The sequence below is a fragment of the Alternaria postmessia genome (assembly GCF_024291825.1).
Source record: "Alternaria postmessia strain BMP 2775 chromosome Unknown scaffold_7, whole genome shotgun sequence".
In the NCBI taxonomy this organism is placed as follows: Eukaryota; Fungi; Ascomycota; class Dothideomycetes; order Pleosporales; family Pleosporaceae; genus Alternaria; species Alternaria postmessia.
In genome coordinates this window covers 444,552-465,743 of record NW_026260080.1, presented here as the reverse complement: position 1 = coordinate 465,743, position 21,192 = coordinate 444,552, and the positions used below count along the sequence as shown (strand labels likewise).

General features: G+C 51.4%; 9 protein-coding genes across 9 annotated transcripts; 5 read left to right on the top strand and 4 right to left on the bottom strand.

The window, feature by feature from the left end:
- Window positions 1-832: 832 nt before the first annotated feature.
- Window positions 833-2,370, top strand: J4E82_001922 (uncharacterized protein; the record flags this gene model as incomplete). The annotated part of the gene is made up of 5 exons (XM_051728228.1): window positions 833-959; window positions 1,016-1,183; window positions 1,234-1,349; window positions 1,405-1,685; window positions 1,740-2,370. 5 exons carry the CDS (start codon window positions 833-835, stop codon window positions 2,368-2,370), a joined length of 1,323 nt encoding a protein of 440 aa, XP_051592110.1.
- Window positions 2,371-2,911: 541 nt separating this feature from the next.
- On the bottom strand, window positions 2,912-7,943 carry J4E82_001921 (uncharacterized protein; the record flags this gene model as incomplete). The annotated part of the gene is made up of 8 exons (XM_051728227.1): window positions 2,912-2,956; window positions 3,013-4,134; window positions 4,344-4,865; window positions 4,944-5,387; window positions 6,019-7,475; window positions 7,526-7,656; window positions 7,708-7,772; window positions 7,827-7,943. The coding sequence occupies 8 exons, from the start codon at window positions 7,941-7,943 to the stop codon at window positions 2,912-2,914; spliced, it is 3,903 nt and encodes a 1,300-aa protein (XP_051592109.1).
- Window positions 7,944-8,323: 380 nt separating this feature from the next.
- On the bottom strand, window positions 8,324-9,526 carry J4E82_001920 (uncharacterized protein; the record flags this gene model as incomplete). The annotated part of the gene is made up of 3 exons (XM_051728226.1): window positions 8,324-8,493; window positions 8,542-9,416; window positions 9,510-9,526. 3 exons carry the CDS (start codon window positions 9,524-9,526, stop codon window positions 8,324-8,326), a joined length of 1,062 nt encoding a protein of 353 aa, XP_051592108.1.
- Window positions 9,527-10,212: 686 nt separating this feature from the next.
- Window positions 10,213-11,079, top strand: J4E82_001919 (uncharacterized protein; the record flags this gene model as incomplete). The annotated part of the gene is made up of 1 exon (XM_051728225.1): window positions 10,213-11,079. One exon carries the CDS (start codon window positions 10,213-10,215, stop codon window positions 11,077-11,079), a length of 867 nt encoding a protein of 288 aa, XP_051592107.1.
- Window positions 11,080-11,400: 321 nt separating this feature from the next.
- J4E82_001918 (uncharacterized protein) lies at window positions 11,401-12,366 on the bottom strand (the record flags this gene model as incomplete). Its single annotated transcript, XM_051728224.1, has 1 exon — window positions 11,401-12,366. The coding sequence occupies one exon, from the start codon at window positions 12,364-12,366 to the stop codon at window positions 11,401-11,403; it is 966 nt and encodes a 321-aa protein (XP_051592106.1).
- Window positions 12,367-14,013: 1,647 nt separating this feature from the next.
- J4E82_001917 (uncharacterized protein) lies at window positions 14,014-14,862 on the top strand (the record flags this gene model as incomplete). Its single annotated transcript, XM_051728223.1, has 2 exons — window positions 14,014-14,155; window positions 14,207-14,862. The coding sequence occupies 2 exons, from the start codon at window positions 14,014-14,016 to the stop codon at window positions 14,860-14,862; spliced, it is 798 nt and encodes a 265-aa protein (XP_051592105.1).
- Window positions 14,863-15,008: 146 nt separating this feature from the next.
- Window positions 15,009-16,715, bottom strand: J4E82_001916 (uncharacterized protein; the record flags this gene model as incomplete). Its single annotated transcript, XM_051728222.1, has 1 exon — window positions 15,009-16,715. One exon carries the CDS (start codon window positions 16,713-16,715, stop codon window positions 15,009-15,011), a length of 1,707 nt encoding a protein of 568 aa, XP_051592104.1.
- A 733-nt stretch (window positions 16,716-17,448) lies between these two features.
- On the top strand, window positions 17,449-19,524 carry J4E82_001915 (uncharacterized protein; the record flags this gene model as incomplete). The annotated part of the gene is made up of 1 exon (XM_051728221.1): window positions 17,449-19,524. One exon carries the CDS (start codon window positions 17,449-17,451, stop codon window positions 19,522-19,524), a length of 2,076 nt encoding a protein of 691 aa, XP_051592103.1.
- Window positions 19,525-20,456: 932 nt separating this feature from the next.
- J4E82_001914 (uncharacterized protein) lies at window positions 20,457-20,959 on the top strand (the record flags this gene model as incomplete). The annotated part of the gene is made up of 2 exons (XM_051728220.1): window positions 20,457-20,730; window positions 20,814-20,959. The coding sequence occupies 2 exons, from the start codon at window positions 20,457-20,459 to the stop codon at window positions 20,957-20,959; spliced, it is 420 nt and encodes a 139-aa protein (XP_051592102.1).
- Window positions 20,960-21,192: the final 233 nt, after the last annotated feature.

The window sequence follows — 21,192 nt, the reverse complement described above, 5'->3', positions numbered from 1 at the left end:
GGAAGGCGCACTAGACTACCAACATGCGCTTCTGTAGGTCCATGTAAATCCCATGGCGGCGCGCGATAGGGAGACAAACCGAGTAGGAGCCTACTGCTGATGCCGGTGATTTGCTCGGTGACTTGCGCAGAGGACAGAGAGCAGCTAAGAGGGACGCTTCATTGGTACGGGTGGCGACGGTGAAACTGCACATCCATCATGTTGCGCTTGCTTGCGCAAACCATGACATGGACTGTGCCAAGAATAGAACGAGGGGGACGGTCTGCGGTAGCAAGTTGGATGCAATGTGTGGCAGGGCGGGTGAAACGGAGGGCATGCCTACAGAGGGCGATAGTGGGTGGGTTGGCTGTGGTGAGTAGACGGAGCGCCGGCGGAAAGGCCTTAGGGCGGCAAACCCCGGAATAGCGACAGTCGTCCCGCCCATGTCAGGACTGGCTGGGCCGCGTCTTTGGGCGACGCTGATCACCGTTGGAGACACCTAGACGGTCTGTGGTTTCTGGAATAATGGGTCAGGGTCGCGCCTGCTTAGCCTGCGATATTGACACGCGTTGGCTCTCAACTTCTGCCGTAGGTCGCCCACTATTGCGAAACCTACTCTCCTGACTTCAACTATTGTTCTTGCCCGCGGCGAATCTGCCTCCTCCTTTCTTCTCTGCTCCCCTTTCTCCGTGTCTGTCGCTGGGTGTTGATCGTCCCGCGCCTGCCTCCCTGGCCCGTATCGATAGCTGTACCCTGCACACGGCCCATATCTTATTACGCACGCCGCAGCCCCCCTCGTCACTCTGCTTGTACCACGCTTCCTTACTGCGTTTCCTCACACACGACCGCAGTCATGAATGTCACCAAGAAATTCGATCGCTTGAAGCAATGGACCAACGAGAAGATGGGCGCAGAGGCCCGCACTGGGCTCTCCGACGAGTTCAAGGCGCTCGAGGTAGAAATGAACCTGCGTCATGAGGGTATGCACGAATCCGAGCCCTGCAGCTCCTGTCTCGCATGCTGACCACGTCTGTAGGTATGGACAAGATGCAGGCCGCCATGGCTGTCTATGTCAAATCGCTATCCAAGCGCGCAGAGGGCGCCGACAAGGAGAAGCAGCTTCCAGGTGGCCATTTGGGTTCGTCCATGGTCACCCACGGCGAGGACTTCGAGCCCGACTCGGAATTTGGCAATTGCTTATCTTGTACGTCTTGCGATCAATCGGCTCATCTACACCCCACTAACTATCAGCAGCACTGGGACGTGCCAACGAACGTCTGGCGCGAGTGCAGGAGACGTATGTCGCAAGTGCTACGTCATCATGGCTCGAGGGTCTTGAGCGCTCGTTGATCCAAATGAAAGAGTATCAGGTAGGACAGCTGCTGCATGAACATGATCGTAACCATTGAAGCTAATTGGCCTCAGTCCACCCGCAAGAAGCTCGAGACGCGTCGTCTGGCTTACGATACCTCTCTAGCCAAGATGCAGAAGACGAAGAAGGAAGACTTCCGCATGGAGGAGGAACTACGCGCCCAAAAGGCCAAATACGAGGAGACCAGCGAAGAGGTCTTCAGAAGGATGCAGGACATCAAGGAGTCAGAAGTCGACATGGTCCAGGACCTGACCGCTTTCCTCGAGGCAGAGCTCAGTTACTACGACCGCTGTCGTGAGATCCTCCTCAACGTCAAGCGGGAGTGGCCGGTTCGGTGAGGACTTTTCCATCAGCGTAAGACCTAGTACATTGCTGACGCATGACACAGAGACACCAGGGCTATTCCTAGCCGTCCCGCGCGCTCCCGATCCAACACTGCACACGGCTATGCAGAGCGCTTCAACCCGGTCGAAGAAGAACCCGAGCCCGAAGTCCCTCGTATGACTATTCCCAAGCTTACGTCCACGCGCAGCCGCTCCCCTGGCCCTGAGCAGTCGCCAGGTGGCTACTCTCTACGCCCCTCTCTTAGCCGAACCTCGACCTACGATAACGCCAATGGCTACCGAGACGACTCCCCTGCCCGCCGACTGTCCCGCGTCCCCACCGATTCCTCTGTCATATCTTCCGGCCGTACCAACCTCCGCCCAGTCCGCCAGGCTAGTGCTAGCCAACAGAACACTTTTGCTGATGACTACGAGGACGATTATGAGCGATCTAACGGAAATGGATACAGGCGTGATCGATCGCCGCCCAGTCCCGATACGTCGTCATCTGTAGGCAGTGGACGCGGTGGCAACATGTCGCGGGCAGCGAGCTGGACAGCGAGCGAGCAGGGACAGGGAAGCAATGGCAAGAAGGCACCTCCGCCACCACCTCCATCAAGGGCGAAGAAGCCGCCGCCACCTCCACCACCAATGAAGCGAAGTGCGTTGAGTGAATCTCAAGTAGCACGCTACTAGCCCGCTTTCATCTTCATTTCGTCTTCTTCTTGGCTAATGAGTTTGTTCGTAGAACCCATGTCTTCCTCTATCAGAGTTGCTAGTTGGTAATACTGATATGAGACGTGTCGACATGTTGTTCAGGACTCACTTGGCAGAAAACTGGGTCTGCGTTATCGACCGCAGTGCGGTCTGGCGTATGCGGCGTTACATTTGCGGGTTCATTGAATATCAGTGCCGCGGCGTTTTTGGGGTTGGGTGGAGCATTTCTCAGCGAGCACCTGTTATGCACGAAACAAGTTCAACTGTAGCATTCATGCTAGGCCTCTACCTCTAAATCTACCTCTTTTACACAACTGTAGCGATTGAGTGAATTCCAATGTATGCATTCGATGGATGTCAGCTGTAGGCGAAACATCGATACGAAAGCGATTTTCCAAAAAAGTAAAGCAATTCGTGTCTATTACTCAACAAGTCAAGGCCGGTTATCCATACCTCGGCCGCTCAAGAATTGTGGGCCTTTCGTAAACACTATCGTACTCCGTGTCTCGTACACGCTCCATCATTGTTCGTATTTCGCCTGTTGAGGTGGGAAATTCCAATTTTCCTACATGGACGTTAGCACAATCAACTTTCCATCACCAGACCAAAATATTCACTCACCCATTGCTGTAGCCCCCCATTCGGACTCGTAGTTCCAAATTCGCCATGATGCCCAGTATCCACCGGCACAAAAATAGCACCCGTATCTTGACCAGCACCACCGTTCATTCCGCCCCAAACATCAAAGTCCTGGTCCGAGCCACCGCCACCACTACCACCACCATTCAGGCTACCAAGTATACTATCGAAATCCACATTCAACCCATCTAGTGTGCCCGTTGTGGGCGTCCTCTGCAATTGACTGTGAATGTTATTATTCGGCGTCTGCTGCGCACCGAATCCAGGACTAGTCACCGAGCCACCAAAGGAGGGTAACGGTTGAAGTGTGGGATGCTGTTGGGGAGCAACCTGCTGCCTTTTCTTGTTGAAACCCTTCATTACATAAAAGGCTTCTAGGTTCTCTTTTACAGTGAAGAGGAGATCTGAGCAACGTTCTCTTACACCGACGCCATAGCAGTGGCCAAAGATGTGGTCGATGATGGTCGCCATGCGCTCTTTCCGGGGCAGATCGGGTGTACGGTAGAGTTCGGTGAGGAGAAGCAGGACCGCGTGATATTGTTGGTAGGTGGTCGAGTACCAAGCCCAGGAGGAGAGAGAGGGCAGTGTGTCTAGTGTTGCACCGATTTCAAGTGTGGTGAGCGCTGCGGTAAGGAGGACGTCGCGAAGGCGGTTCTCGGATTCCGAACGGGGTTGCAAGGAGGTTTGTGGAAGGTGGCGGTATAGGAGCATAGAGTCACAACGGGACATTAGGAGTGTCGCAACTAGGCCTGCGTATCGTTGAATAGGCACGTTGGCATCCAGATATTGGAGGTATTTGCTCTGGATCTGGCGTTTCTTGGCTTCTACGCGGGCGCGGAGATCATGGAGGGTAATGTGTTTGCGATCCATCTCAATCCTGCCGCGGAATATGAGTCGGTGTATCTCATTGCACTCGTAGCGTATCAACGACAATGTGACGTCTGACCAGCCGGTATTGGAGGTTGGATTTTGCTGCCACTTCGGGCTGCCGAACTCAAAGACATCGTCATCTACGTTCAACGGAAGAGCAATGTCAAAGTCATCCGACCGGATCGAAGGATGGGGTCCTTGCGCTTCTGCTGTCTTGAAGTCCAAGAAACAAATCTGATACCACAAGAGCGACCGAACATGTCGTTGCAGTGGTGTTAGACTATTCGCCGAGCTGTGGCTCATACGGTGTATGCCTATGCATTGTGCCAGGCGGACCAATGCGCCAACTACAACAGAAGTGGCCCGCGATATTTGCGCCCGGCAGAGGGGTATCTGCGTATGTTAGTATGCAAGAGTACTTTCAGGATAGTTCGATATCGTACCAGGTAGATTGTCAAAGCTTGCAAAGTCCGTATGTTAGATGTCTTCGCCCAATTAGCGCGAAGCAATGCCCGCTCCGTAGCCTTTTGTAGGCGCAGGAAAAGATCCTCTTTCGTAATCCCAAACTGCGACTTGGCTTGTAACGGTGAAACAGAAGCAGCGGCAGCCATACATACTGCCAGTATCAAGGCAGTACAGGAATTCTGGTTGGGGCTCCCAATCTCAAGGTTCATCCAAAAGCGATCAAACATGCGCTTGAACGATGGAAGATGCAACACGTGCGCAAGCGGGCTAACGGCTTCCGTGTACCGCTGTAGTAGCCCCTCGGCCTCCATCTTGGTGGGCAGTTGTGGCGCCTCAACTTCGTTATTCTGATGTATAGGCAGCGAACCGCCTAGCAACAGATTCAGCGACGGCGCAAGCGATGGCATCTGCTCTGCTGATAGAAGAGCAGATGACTGTGTCGCTCTTTGGCCTGTGACTGATGAAGAAGGCGTGAAGCTCTCAGACAGAAGCTTGCCGAGCTACACAACGTTTCAGTCTGCGGTCATGGAAAGGCAATGCAAATGCGACATAAAGCACATGGACAGGGCAGAAAGTACCTCTTCGGCATATTGGGGTCGGAAAAATCCAGTGACATTTTCACAAATGATCATCCTCCCGATTCGAATCGTGAGATCAGTTGCGATTTGATCTTCGTCGTCGTTCTCGTCCTCATACACGTCGTCCTGCGTCTCTTCAGGCTCTGCAGGCAGTCTCTCCCAAGCATCCGTTTCGGGCTCAACATCTTGCTGATAAGCTTCCCACTCGTAATCTCGTGGCGGCGTGCCAGGCGTCGTGGTGTCAACGGATCCCGCATTGTCGTATCCATCATGTACACTCGCACTACTCTGTGTGCGCACGGGGAGATTCTTGGTCCAGTCCGGGATGGTAACACCAGTACCGCTCTTGCTCTGCGCACGCTCTCGCTGCTCCCTTTCTTTCTTGCGTGCAGCGCTCTCAGGAACGGTAATAAAGACGCACTCGCGTCCGAAGGCTGTGCAGTTCTGGCAAGGATGGGTTTTGGAACATCGCGACTTCCGGGTTCGACATTCAACGCAGCTGTTGATGGGGCGTGGATTTCTCCGGCGGACCACTCGAGACTGCAAGACCTGTCCTTGTTCTGGCATGTCTCGCAATCCTCATTTTCGCGCCATATGTGGGTGATGTTGGGAAGGTGGCTGAGGCTGATGGTGGAGAGAGCGATCGGATGTCGGCCCGTAAGGGAACCGTGTTGCCTATAACACCAGCTGGTGATGATGCACGTGTTCAGCCTTGTCGCGTCTTCTTGGCTCTGAGCAGATTAGCAGACTTTTCGCCGCCTTCGGAGTCATGCAGGTACCGCCCAACAACTGATTTATTGACTACGGGCCATAGGTCAGCGCTGCTATCCAGGGCCGGCTTGAAACGAATGATGTGGGCCTTGGTGGGATGCATCTCGACCCTTAGCGCGGGGCATGCACTTTGCTGCACTCATTGCGTACTTGGCTGACGAACACTATTGGGATATTGGTTGTATTCACATGGGAAGCCTATCGACCTGTATTGCCTGAACCTGCATATCATGCCACTCGCTTCGACGCCCAATTCCAGGACCTTGATTGTACTTGCGCAAGACTACATCAGCTATCTACCTACTTCCCTCTTCAAGCGAGCCGCAGCTGATGTAACGGGAGGCTCGGGCCACGAGTCGACGGCATCTTCGACTTCCTCTAAGAAGGAGGTGCTGTTATGCACGGTCGTTCCACCGAGCACAACGCGAATACCAGGCGAACTTGCATTGACTTGCGCAACCATCTTGGCTTCCTCGTATGTCGCGCCGCCGACCATGAAGACGATTATATCCTGCGGCTTATCTTTGGTCGAGCCGCCACCTTCTACGAAGGGATACAGCTGCTGGCTCAAGCGACCCTTGATCATGTCTTGCAACGTAGCTTCTAAGCGAGGCGAGTGCTGTGTGTAGACGTTCTCAACACCCTTCAGGCCCTTGAGTCGATCTCGGGCACCCCCGAAAAAGGATCCAGGCTGGAACAGGTCCGGTACCCCACCTGCTGCCGTAGTCGCTTGTAGCGAGTCATGGTAGGTCAGTAGCTTTGTGATAAGATTGATGCGATGCCGTGACAGTCCGCCCGCGACGGCGAGCAAGTCTAGGAGCATGGCTGTCGAATTCGAAGACGCCTTTGAGTACCGTAACGCGTAGATGGCAACAAGGCGAAGCTTGTTGTTCGCCGGAACCCTGGGGTCCTGGATGATCTTTTGTAGCGACTTGACGTCGTTGTTGTGATTGTCTGTACATGCTAGACTCTGTTCGAGCTCACTGATGTCCAGCAGACTCTCTTCGCCAACTCGTCTGCTCAGCTCACCAACGAGTGTAACATGTTTGGTGACATTGCCGGAGAGCTTACGGAACTCGGGAAAGTCTTCGATGAAGCGCTTCATATCGGCAATTGAGTCGAGCTTTTGCGATCCCTGCTGTTTTGATGCAAACTGTTCGACGTACTCTTTCGCGTTTTGTCCTAGGTCACCAAAGTTGAGATACATGTTCTTCTTGAAGAAGGGATCCTGATCTTGCGATAACACAATTTCTTTGAGCTCGGGACGAATTTCCGGCACATCACGTAGATCCACGCGTCCGTTATGTATTCCGAGTAGCTCGTGAACCATAGCCTGATATGTCCATTGCGTTAATAGCGGGGTAACGGGATCGTCCCTTCGGTCTACGATCAAAAGGATAGGCGGAGTATCAGTCTTGCGGAAATCGAAGAGTTGCTCTTCCTGTGTCATGTGGTATCGGACCTCGGTCGCCAGCTTCTTCACAAGCAGACTGTTCTTCTGATATCTTATCAAAGGCTTCTTCTTCAGCGACAGAAGCAGCGCCATGACTGCCTCTGTTGACCTGTGTAGTGCATCCTGATTCCACGAGTCCGGGCTTGTGCTCCATATCCTATGGTCCGGGAAGCCGAGGTTGAGAGACATGAGGTCGGGATTTATGACGAGGAAATCGGCGAAGTATTCTTGGATGGCGCGTACGACTTCGTGGTCGTCTGCTTCGGCGAGGCGTTCCAGCGAGGACTTTTTTATTATGTTGCTGAAGTCTGTACGTGTCAGCAATCGTTGGTGGCTTTGCGTTCCTCCAAGCGCGTACAGATGTTGTATTCGCCATACTTGGGCTCTCGCAGCTCCTCTATCAGGCTCTGTATAGACTCTGGGGACGGTCGCACAAAGCATAGGCAGCGAAGATGGCGCATCTTCTCCCGCTTTGGGTTGTCGATACGGCTACCGACGTGTTAGCCGTGCATCGCATGGTGCATTGTGAAGGCGCAGTACTCAGTAAGGTAGACTTCATGGTTGAGGAGGGCGGATTGTGTCGTCGCCGTGGAAACAATAGGCACCTTGCAACTGTCAGCATTGTGTGTAAGAGCACCTGGTAGAGGAGACAAACCCACAGTCTCGTTGTCGAGTAAGAGGATCTTCATCTTGGCCGCGGAGGTGCCTGTCGCAGCGGTGTCCCCGACCGACACCATCTTGGTGATGTAGCCGGAGACGGCTTGTATGATATCCATGGTCGCGAAGGAATTGCCTGTAAGCCACTATAAACTTGTGACCGTAGATTATCAGAGTCGTCGTGTGGCTTGCTCTTCCATGTCGACGCGGTCGTTGGTCGGCCCAAGCTAGGAACGTGGCTCAAGCGCGAGAGCTCAGGAACATGACGCCGCCAAGGCACCCTCCGCAACCCCTCTACATCAACCACGATTCTTTGCATGTTCGGCCTCTATACTTTGTCTTCATCGACAACGTGCATTTGCTTTAGATACAGCGCCCAGGCATGCGCCAACTTCAACAGTCACGTGTTGCATTTTGTTGCCTAATACATAGCTGAACTTGTCAGATACCTTGATATCTGCTGAACTTCTCAACACAGCCAACCTAGTCCAGTATGCGACTACTTCAAGATGCGCCCCTCAGCAGCTTCCTCGGCATGTGTCCTGGTGCGACCAAGCGCCTTCGCTTCAGTATCGAGGATCTCTGGCATCAGATCGAACACACTCTTCTGCTTAGGGGTCCAACCGAACAGCTTGTTGGCTCGAATGGCCTTGCAGCGAGAATTGGTGCCTGGAGCATGTCAGCATGTGTCCTATTCCCAAGTATAGCGTGACTCACCCCAAAGGTAGCTGCCCGCTGGCCTCAGCTCGTCAGCCTCCTCCTTGCTCACGTTGTCGACGCCTTCATGGTTGATGAGCTTGTTCTTGAATGCGACCTCAGAGATCTTGCTGCTGATATCACCCCAGCGGAACTCTCCGCTCTCAGCGAAATAATACCCTTCCTTGTTCCAGGTCGCCTTTCCACCATCTGGTGAGAGAGCAGCCGTTACCAGTGCCAGGAACACTTCGCTGAGGTCTTGGACGTGGACCTGAGTCCAAATGTTGTCGCCATCACCAACAGCGAAAGCTTTCATACGCTTCAGTGCTACCTTGGCCATATCATATATCTGCACACTCCTTTGATTGTCGGGACCACGTCCTGGGCCATTAATACACGGTGGGCAGACGATAGCAGACTGGATGTTGCCTGCCGATACCTCGTTCGATGCGAGGATGATCTTGTCGACATTGCGGTGGAGCGCTACATCAGGGATTGAAGTGACCTCACCAATGTTGTCCCAATCATCAAAGGTCTTCTCTCGCTTGATACCAAAGGTGTTGTTCTCAATATCCGGGAAAGACAAGACACCAGTTCCAGAGGTGTGAATAAGGTATGTCTTCCTTCCACTTCGAGCAAGTCCGGCAACGATAGCATTTGCAGCGGCTACGTGATCGCAGTCGGCGCAATGAAGAACAATGTCTACATTTGAAGCCTCGGTGGTGAGCAACTCGGTGCTGTCAAGCGTACCGTACACAAGTCGAGTCTTTGGATATTGCGCGGCAACCTTGGCTCCTTTGTCGCTGTTGCGAACAAGTGCAGTGATCTCTAGGTCTGGGTAGGCATTTGCAACTGCATAGAGGGCATCACCTCCGATGTAGCCGGTGGCACCTGTGCTGAACCCTGTTAGTATCTAAATGCTAACCTTAATGCTTCCTAGTATCGTTGGTGGTTCACATGTGCTTGCATGAGGTATCTTACAGACTTACATGAAGAGCTTTGGCATGTTTGGAGCGTTGATGTGATTGTATTGAGAAGACGAAGCAGAGGTTAAAAAAAACTGTTGCTTGGAGTGACAATATATGTTGGAATCACCAGGCTGCTGTCGCTTTGAAATCGTGTGGGCTTATAGATCCACAGCTAGCAGGAACGTACGTCACAGATGTGTACCGGTGGCTGCTAAGGACTTATCCGCCCAAACACAAGCGCCTTGCTCATGCAAGGCTACAGTGCTTACTGTACGCATACCAACAACAACCATGAGCTCTACAATCCATAGAAGAGTGTCGAAGTATTGTTTGGTGCTTAATCATCGACAATTAGCTAAGCAGTAGCCTTCATTCGAATAGCCTTCATCTGAATAGCCTTCATCTACGCCTGTCTGGCGCAATGCCCCGCAGTGGGGCACGCGCTTCTGGAAACTTACCTTGTTATATGCAAGCTTCAATATCTGCTGAGCTATGCTAAATATGCCAGTGAAGTAGTCGCGCACAGAAGCCTTTAAGCTTTGTCGCTGGATTTAGTCTCCGAGGCCTCGCAGCTCCTCACGATTGAGCCTCGGTAAAGTAGACGCAATTTACGTCATCACCTAACCATACAAACACCATTGTCACATCTGGATTACCATCTAACGTTGTTAAGTCGACAAAACTGATCTTCTGGCATAACCGATTAAACTCGTTTGCTACCAAAATGCCTCTCTGTACGCTTCACCTACTTGCTCTTCATAGCACCACACCTAACCCAGTCCTGACTTTCCTGTCAACACTCAAGTCCACAAACCTATCACCTCTCGTAGTCTCACGCGTCATACGTTGGATCATTCTTCCTTCTAAGCTTTCGACTGAACATCTCCTTGCTAGGAACATCCACTGGGATCTCCTACTCATTCTACCTAGCACCGATGCCCTTCCGTCAGAGCTCAAGAAACTGGCCCAACACCACTGGAGCGTAACAGCCGGTGTACCATCTCGTTTGGTCCAAGATTTCCCATCGAAGAACAACAAGCTTCTACATCCAGATCCAAGTTCCGTGCCTGAAGTCCAAACAAAAAAGAGCAACAAGACTACTGAGTCGAGCCAAAGTCTGGAACTCAGCGATGAGCTGAATAAATGGATCGAGACCTTCGTCAACAGCGGTGCTAAAGAAGGCAAAGGCGCAGTATCAATGTTCAACCTCCTCGCTTTCAATCCCGGGATGAAAGAAGAATACCTAAAATACGGCGCCGCATTCGCCAAATCAATCGGTTCGAAGCACGGTGGCAATGCAAAGATTGTCGGAAATGCGACACACGTTAACGGTTCGGCCATTGCCAAGTCTTCGAACAGCAGTGTTGGTACCAACGGTGAAGTAGGTGGCGGAAAAGACGACTGGGATGAGATTGCACTGGCGCATTATCCTAGCATCCTGCATTTTAGGGATATGTTGGCGAGTGAGGATTATCAAGAGGTCAACCATAGGCATCGTGTGCCCAGTCTGAGAGATACATGCATTCTCATGACGAGTGAGATCGCGATTGAAGAGTTGATGAGGGAAGGTAAAGGCGGAGCGAAGCTGTGAGGGTCTGTTCTAATCCGAAGATCATCTTACAGACACTGAGTGATAAAGTAGTACAGTGCGAATGCACTCGTAAACATTGTATATACGCGTATTATTTCTTCGTCTGCAATATAACCTGAGATTGCTGATACGGAGCTTTGCGCTGGATGGTGCCGCTATATAACTTCTCATATCCGATACATGTTGTTCACCATTGAACGAGGAGCCTTTCTATTGATCACATGTCATCCTCCGATACTACAATGAAGGCTTGAAAAGACATGCGACCAGAAGGTTCGCGATGAAGGCAGCGTCGACAAACTTAGAGGTCTCCAAGCGCTCTCAAGCATCTGAGTCGACGATCAATTCACAGAAAGACAGACGTCCAATCCCTTCACCAGGATGTAACATCATCTCTTTCTTGACCTTGCCCTGGCGGGTGCGCCATCCACCTCTCGGACTGTTGATGTCTGGTAACACCCAATTCCTCTTTTCTTGTTTCGCAACCCACTCTTTGCACAAATCCTCAGCCAATTCGACCTTCCGCTTCCAGATTTCGTCATTCTCGCCTTTCACTTTGAGCAGAATGGGAGTCTTACAGCCTCCTACTTCGGTAAGATCGAGAGTTTCGGAAATCAAACACCGGCGATGGAGTAGACATTCTTCAGCGCAGTCGTTCCGCTTGCACCTGTTACAGGATGGATAGGTCCTTGAACATGGGAGGCCGGCGAGTATGCATTGGAGACAAGAGGTAATCCAAACAGGTCGCGGCTCGTTGGGTTCTTGTGTCGAAAGAGGCGATTGAGCTTTGGGATCGAGAACAGTCGTAGGCTCACCGGTATCCGCATCCGAAATCGAAACGGAGAAGTCGAGACTGGGTGGTGGCACGCTCGGTGGTAGAGAAAAGTTGGGTGGCACCGGCCGCTCAGCTGGGCGTTCAGTCTTGGTTGCTAGCTCCCAATCGTCACTACCGATGCTCGTGGTATCAGAATCGTCATCTCGTGTCCCGTATCTCGGAGTTGGGCTGCTAAACAAGCCTTTGCGGAGAGGCCTATCGAAAATGCTCGGCTCTGAGAATGTAGTATCAGTGGGCGAAACTTCATCCTGTGTCGGACGTGCGCTTGTTTGCCTTATTGGAGTCGTCGGTTCCAAAACCCGTATCTCATCTTGGGAAATTCGGTGGCCTTCGTTTTCATCTGTCTCGGGGTCTCTGCTCTCTAACTTCTCTAGCCATCTCTCGATACGATTAGGATATTGCATCTGTTCTTGCGAGGTATCCAGCGGAAAACGCTTTCTAGGGTAGCTCATACTGATTATGGTTGATTTGGGGGTGTTTTAGATGTCCAGAGGTAAAGAGACACGGAGGTGGTGAGGCCGAAAAGATACAGTGATATCAGTTCACGGTGAGGTTCAAAACGCTAGTCCGGACACGTCAAGGAAGTGAGATATGAGTTCGACATGCTATCGGAATGCGGGGTAACGAGACCGATGATATACTCGAACATCAAAGGGAAGAAAGGCTTGCGAATTGGTGTTCATGGTTGTTTGGTGTCGTTCGTGGTTGGTGTAGCTGATTCTATGATCTCAGATCAGTCTACAGCCGACTAATGTGCATTTGCAAACAAATTTGGAAAAAGCGCGGCCTTCCGCTCGAAGCTTCTTATAGAAAGCCTCGGGTTCTTCAGCAGCCTCTTGATGGTCATCTCTCCAACTCTTGACTTTGGCATCTCGAGATGTCAGCTGAGATACAATGCGATCGATCAAATGGTGGCTCGAACAGCTAGACGTTGTACGCGACTTGGGGCTGCTTGATTTGTACGTAGGCGCTCTGTTGTTGCAGGAGGCTCTCGCTCGGCAGTAGTATGCAGGCGCCATGATTACACTGTTACATGCTGAGACCTTGGAGCAGAACGTGACAGGGCAGGGTTGATCTGCCGGGACATTATTATACGCGATGGAATCTGTCCCAATATCGATTTTTGGTATGCTGAGTAAACCGTGTGGTCTTGCGAAGCGTTGCTTCTCGTTATAGAAGAGTTTGAGGCGGAGCTAGGTAGCTTCAAAGATTACGAGCGAGTGAAAATGAGAACTAATTCGTTCCACGATTTATCATCATAGAACATCCATCGTGTCCATAATTCAAACGCGTTTTCGGGATAGCTGTATAACATCGAGCGATAGGACATATTGGCGATAGCTGGTTCGTGAGGGGAAAGAGCTCCACGCGGATGTCCAAGGCGTCGCGACGCGTCTCGGATGGTGTTATACGAGTCATGCTAGCGTGACGCGTAAAATGTCCCCGTTGTAAACCCAGCGACTTCACTTTATCACATGAACCTCTTGGATCTGTCTACCCTCAGTGAAACACGAAGAGCAGACTAGTAATATCGAGAACTTAAGTTCCAATCACAACGATCATTACACCCGAGCGTCAACCCTAGTGGCATGCCCTAATGGCATGCCCTAAAGGTCTTTTCGTTTCTAGTCGCCACAGTTCATTTCTAAGATACTCTTTGTCAAAAGATTCGATTCTCCGCATTTCCAGATCGAGCCACCGCTAGATCCGGAACCTCTGAGTTGAACGACCCGACACTATGCCTTGAGAAGGCGGGATTGATCAAGATGGTGTCCGAGCCCATGCTCTCAGTCGACGGTGACGTATTTGGCCACAATACTCAAAGTTCTCGAGTTAGTTATGGTGTTTGGTAGTATTCCAAGGCTTATCGTGTTGCATACATACAAGGTGAGCAGTTGTTTGCCAGAGTGAAGGTGAACTCTATTGCTAAGATTTGTGCGTTCCTTTGCCCTTTACATTGACAACGTTGTCAACTCAAACGCTCTCCCTGAAACCTCTTCTCGTATTTAGAACCAAATCTTTCGATATTTACAACAGCAGCTTCCCCAATCCACTACACACTCATCCGCACGAGCAAACCTGCACCCGCCAACACTAAAATGGAACCCTACCTCCCACCAAGGTACTACGAGCCGCAGAGCGATCTCCTTACTTTCGCCCTCGTCGTGAGCTTCGCCCTGTTCGTTGTGTTCGCCGGTTACAAAGTGGCAGCGTATGGCATGACCACCAAGTCGAGCCCAGGTAAGTTTCCACAATTGTTTCTCTCCGGGTGAAAGGTCTAACTTATACCAGAGATCGGCATGACCAAGAAAGAGCTCCAGGAGCTCGTGAGAAAGGGTGTACGACGCGAAGTGGAGATCATTGAGAGGTGCATGGCGGCGCGCGAGAGCCAACTTGACGAAGCCATCGACACGGCGCACCAGCATGAAGCTCGCATAGCGACACTGGAAGAGAAATACGACAAGGCTATGGAGGACATGGGCGCCCTGCGTGCCTCAATCAGCAGCCTTACCCCTGAGAACTTTCCGGCTACACCATTGGTACAGTCTTCGCCGTCTGAGTGCAGCTCATGGGCATCCAGCTACCATCCATACAACTCAGGTGGTGTCAGCATCAACGGCATGGAAGAACACGTGTCTGAGCCGCGAGTTTTATCATCACCAGATCAAGTGCCTGAGGTATCCAGCCCTCAACTTGATCTGGCGCTGGAAGGTGAGCTCGCTGAGTTGGGCGGCTGGGACCTGAACGTGGAGGCATCTGATGACAGCAGCGATGGTAGTAACACTGACCAAGATGATGAAGGCGAGACAAGCGATGAGTATGACGACCCAGAAACATCTGTTCCTTGCGTGATTGCGCCGAAAGTTGTCAGAAAGCCAATCAGACCACTGTCAAAGTGCAAGACGAAAGGTGCTAGCATCCTTAAGGATAGGCAGGAAGGTTCCTAGGTATGTTTTGTTACGAAATAAAACTCCTGAATTTTCTTAATCTCTTATGATAGTTTATCAGACACACATCGAATACTCCGGAATGACAAGATGCCAAAACGCTGGGCACTGTCCTGGGTCTGCACCATTCTCGCGACTCTCTTCGTTCACTCCCCACGCATCAAGAAGCGCCTACAGATTTCCACCCAGAGAACATCCAGCCCAGTATCAGCGTCAATTCTCTGAGCCAATTCGAACAACCTCTTCCTTCTCTTCTCATCATTTTCCATCCAAGCTTCGCTGCCGACCTCTCTGACTCCATCTTCGCTGACCATCAAGCCTCGCCTCTCCCCATCACTTCCAACAAATCTCGCACAAGGTGGCGTTCCTCTAACCATAAAATCCAGGATCGAGTTGCGCCATTGGGCAATCACAGGTCGATAATGCGAGGGCAAACGATCTTCATGCACACCACCAAGTAGTGTTGCGATGTCAAAAGTATGGGTTGCAAAAGCACCGCGCTCACGGATCGGTCCCGGGAAAGGGTCTGGGAGGTCAAAGACATGGAAATAGGTCTCTTTGATCAGATCGCTCTCCGCAATGCTAAGTGCGGCAGCAAAGAAACCTATGTCGCTTTCGAAAAGACAGATACGCTGGAGCGCGTCCGCATCATCAGCAACACCTTCGATGCCGTAGATGTCCATTAACTCCGCGCCATGTCCCGAAGACAGAACGTCCACAGCGATGCGACGAAAGGCCTCCGCATGGTTCTTGCGGCCGGAATCATTCTTCATCATATTGTAGGAGATGCCGCCATCGTATGTGGTGGATCCGACGATTTGGGCTTCAACAGGTTTCGCCCACTCTCTCCAGTCTGGAGGAGCAACTTTTCCCTTCCTAGCCAAGTCCATCGTCGGTCGTTCGAATGGGAAAAACTCGCTGTTCGTGCACGGTAATCCAACCCAGGCCAGATCTCGAATCTTCGATATGTCGACGCCAATCACATCTCTAGCGATAGCTTCAGTATCCCTCTCACTACCACCGTCTTCTTTGATACGAACATCCAGCTTCTCGGCGTACTTGAGGAAGTTATCATGATGCTCGTCATGCGTCATTGCCGGCATGGTAACGGGCGTTCCAGAGAACATGATCGCACGCTTGAACAACGGCCTACGCATCGTCTGCACCGAGATACTTTCGCCACCTGCGCTTTGTCCAATGACTGTAACATTATCGACATCTCCACCAAATCCTTCGATATTCTCGCGTAGCCATTCAAACGCCATGTTCTGGTCATAGAGACCATTGTTTTCCGGTACTAGATCCCCAGCACGATTTGAATGCCAAAAGCCTAGTGCACCAAGTCGATAATTGATACCTACGAAGAGGATAGGCTTCTTGTGCTCAATAGCATGACGCACAAGGTTCTCCGGGTTGTAGTATGGTCTATTCGCGGAACCGAGAAAGTATGCGCCACCATGGATGAAGACGAGGACTGGTAACTTTGCACCCGGACGCATCTTTCCACTTCCATCGACACATCCCTCTGGCAAGTGTATGGAGAGGTTCAAGCAATCCTCTGATTGCTCTTCGTCTTCTGGTAGATTATCGATCGGCAACGGGATGTTAGATGCATCGGACTTGACGCTACCCCACGGCTGGATGCTGGATGCTCCTGGTCTTGTCGCGTCGAACACTCCATCGTGGTACCGTTTGCTTTCGCCATCAGACAGCCTTTCTGACAGCTCTGCCCGTGAGAATCGTTGGGCAATCTTACCATATGGCAGACCTAAGATCTTCACAATCGAGCTATTTGTTTCTCGAATACACCTTATCGCACCGAGTTTCGCATGATTGAAGATAATGTTGGTCATTTTGTTTGTGTTGCTTTGAGCATTTGGTGAAGAAGTTACGTCAAGAGTACGGTACGCACATGGCTCCCAAGAGTGGTGACGTCAAGAAAGTACTTCTCATAGTCTACCCTCTGACTACGATATACCGATCCCTCTGCCTTGAAACCAGATCAACAACCCTAGATTTTATCAACTCATAATCAATACGAAGACCTCTTCACTTTAGAATGGAGCACAAATGCCTGTTGCTGCTCACCCAATCCGGTTAGCCACTGGATCTTTTTGGAGTTCGAGATGCGCGCACAGTATCCCAACAATCTCAATCGAACTTGGAGAACTGCCGATTATCAAACATACATGGTCGAATCCATCGTAAATTCCAGAGATAACGTGCGCGTTCCTGCGCAAGCGAAACCAGAAACCAGTATGGCGGAATCACGCTACCACCACCACGGTTCTACCTCTGCTAAATCTCGGTCTGAAAACTCGAGAGATGTATAATACCGACCCTCATTTCATGGCTTGGGAGAAGCCTTGTATGCGGGTACTTATCTTTTCATACCGTATATGGCTATACTATCTTTTGCGCCTTCTTTTTTCGGTTAGTACACCACGAGCTAGAGCCTTCACCACTCACCAGTCAAAGCTTCGACTCATATCAAAAAGCTTGTCGTCCCACCGGCAGTCTGGTTAAGCACAATCGACAGGATTGTCTTGCATTTGACTGAGTTGGACGACAGTTCATACAGGCAAGATGTTGAAGACCTTCTTTCTTGTTTCACTCGCCTTGGGCGCCTCGGCTGTCCCCACCACCAAGCATTACGCCCAACGTGACAACGACACTAGTCTCAGTGTCAAGCTCTCTGTCGCAAATGGTCTTCTGGATGCACCCACTGATGGTCGCATTGTGTTGATGTTCGCCCCCAACGGAACCGATCCTCTCGATGATACCGATGTCACCTCTTCTCCGAACAAAATCTTTGGAAAGAATGTATACGACTTTGGCCCAAAGCAACCAGTCACTCTCTCAGGCGGAAACAACGACGGTACTGCTACTGGTGTGTATGGCTGGCCAAATGTTAGCTTGAGTGACATCGATCCGGGTACCTACAGTGTGCAAGCCTTTCTCACTCGCTACGAGACAGTCACGAGGAGCGACGGTTCGAAAGTTTCTATCCGTTTTCCATGTGGCGATGGCGCGCCTAATGTCAATGGATATGGAAGTTTGATTACAACGCTCCAAGACATTGAGATATCGGGAAGTGGGCAAATTCTCGAACTGACTTTCAACAACATCACTGCTGTTGAGAATTTCGCTGGCAAGGAGATTGGCGGATGCAACCAGGGCAACTACGAAGACACAGACACACTCAAGCATGTCAAGATCCGAAGCAAGAAGTTGAGCAAGTTTTGGGGTCGCGACATGTACGTTGGAGCCAACGTAGTACTTCCTGCTGGTTACGACGCCAACGATAAGAAGACACGATACCCTGTCATCTACAACCAAGGCCATTGGCCAGCTGGAGAAGGTGCGTACAACTACGGCGATGATGAGGACTTTACGGCAGCCTGGGATGCTGGTATCATTCCTGCAACCAACACCACTGCAGAGCGACCAGCACCCAAGTTCATCATGGTAACATTCCGTCATGAAGCTCCATACTACGACGACTCCTATGCTGTCAACACAGCAAACTTGGGTCCTTATGGTGATGCTATTAACGAGGAGCTCATTCCTCATCTCGAAGACACCTTCAACACCATCCGCGCGCCCTACGCACGCGTACAGGATGGAGGTTCAACCGGTGGTTGGGAGTCGATTGCCAACGTCATCTACCGTCCAGATCTTTTTGGTGTCTGCTTTTCCTCCTACCCCGACTCTCTTGACTTCCACCGTCACCAGGATATCGAGCTCTACAGTGCTGCCAACGCATACACGCGCGCGAATGGTAGCTCTGTACCCAGTATCCGCACTCACACTAATGGAACGGAAGTAATTCTCGCCACTGTCGCGCAAGAAAACCACTGGGAGTTGACCTTCGGCACATCGTCACGCTCATTCAATCAATGGGATGTCTGGAATGCCGTTTTTAGTGTCCAAGGTTACAACAACTATCCTCTCGAGCCCTGGGACAAGGTTACTGGTGAGATCTATCCCGAGGCTGTTGAGTACTGGAAGCCGTTCGATCTTAGCGACTACGTCGTTACCAACTTCAACTCTTCCCGCAACCTCGGTGCCGCCCTCGCTGGACGCATTTTCGTCTACGTAGGAACTTGGGACAACTACTTCCTCAACGAAGGTGTCATGGAGTTCCAGAAGCGCACCGATGCCGTTGGAGGAGCTGGTTGGGCTAATGTCACAATCCTACCTGAGAAACCTCATGGTGGTAACTATCAAGCCCGCGAGATTTGGGATTACCTCGAGTTGGTAGACCGATGGGTCAAGGATCACGCTCCTGACGGTCCTTCGCCACTTTCTCCTTCTGCCACTGCACCGTCCACCCGTGGAAATGTATGGGAGGATGTCATCAAGTATGGTGGGCGGAAAGCTGCTGTCAAGCGTCAAGCCGATCCTAGCATCCAGGACAAGAAGGCTAAGGTGGGTCAAGAGGTTACTGCAAGTGTTGGACGATGGGATCCAGGCGTCAAGCTCACCGCACAGTGGATCTTGAACAGCAAGCCCGCATGCGAAGCTTTCAGCGTCGAACAAGGAGCAAGCGTCAAGTATGCGCCTACAGCAAAGGGCCACATCCAGCTGCTTGTGACAGGAGAAAAACGCAACTACGCGACGGAGACACGCAAGAGCGAGAGGGTGCTCGTAGGCAGGTAGTAGGATATCAAGAACTATACATAGTTCAATCAATGTTGAATAGTCGGTTACATTGTACTGTTGCTCCTCATACACATTCCTGCAGCTAATGACCGAATAGGGGTGCTTGCGGGGATATGCCAAAGTTTCCCGCATGTTCTACCCGCAATCTTCGTGTTCCTGCATGCCATGGGTGTTGTCCGGCACACCCGTCGTTTCCCCATTTAGTAACGCATGATGCGGCGCCACTTCCGCGCACAGCCTAGCTCGGAGATTTTCATCTCCACCTACCTCACCGAGGTACTGTTAATAGTTGTCCATGAGTAATCATCTCAATCGTCAATGTGAGGATCATCCGATGTGTATTGGCGGGCGAGCAGATTTCGGTGATGGCACGACTGCCCATCGGAATAAATGTCTGTAAGAGAAGATTGTAAATCGTGGAAGAGCAAACGAGCATAGACGGAGACTACTGGGAGCAAGTTAGCCGACCCTACACCTGACCGCCTACGAATGCTACGCAGTTGCGAGTGAGCACCAGACTAACTGTCTACACCGTCTTGTCTACTGTCGTATCTCCACGGCATCCGGACCCCAGCAGCGATCCGCTCCGGTGGGTCGGCTTTTCTTGCTCCTCCGAGCTTACCACCGCTGCATCTGTGCATGGATGAACGTAAACACAACGGTAAAAAGCTCACCCAATGTCAGTGGTAGTGCTCTATACGAGCGCACTGTCTAGATCCTAGGCCCATGCTAGGGTTCCAACACGAGGCGGTGCAGGAGGCGGTGGGTATACGTGACGTCTCTTAGACCGCCCTTGACGTCTTGATACGAAGTAGTGAGTTTATATAAGAGGTCGTCGACATCGCTTTGTGAAGCTCAATATCGAAACAATCTCATTTTATACCAACCAAAACTACCACCAACAACAACCTTTCCAACCAACCATCAAAATGCAGTTCACCACCGCTCTCTTCGCTCTTGCTGCCGCGACCGCCGCGAATGCCGCTTCCGACCTTGGTGCCTGGAACGTTACCATTGAGAGCAACAGCGCCGCCAACGGCTATAGGTCGCGCACCGTCCTCGCTGATTTTGCTTCCGACGCCTATGCTGGCGACGACGTTATTCGCACCGTCTGCAAGTACGAGTTCATCCCTGGTGCCGACGGGGCCAAGGAGACAGAGAGCTGCGAGCCCAACACCTTCTCTTACGAGTACGATGGCACAAGTAAGTGTCCTCTCCTCCGAGCGTCCGGGATTTAAAGTACCAGGATGTGTGTTCTTCCGAACAATATGCTAACAACAAAACAGCTGTCAAGGTTCAGCAGAACATCGAGAAGCCCAACCCCATGACCGTCTTCGGCGAGGCTCCCCTTACACAAACTATGCAGCCCGGCGGCAATGGCAGGGGTTACAAGGGTAACGCCATTTTCGATGCCACCCGTGCCATTGCTTAAGCTCCGCAACATGAACATCCGCGGTAGACCTGTAAATACAAAAGGAGGACATGACTGTACATATCACCAAACGACACAATGAACTAGAGGTTTAATGTAACAACTTCAATTGAAACTACTTTGGCTACTCACGAAGAGCGCCTTACTATACTATTCCCATGATCTCATGTACACCACACCCTCGTGATAACCCATGACATTACGCCGTCTGCAATGAATCGAAAGATTTGAAT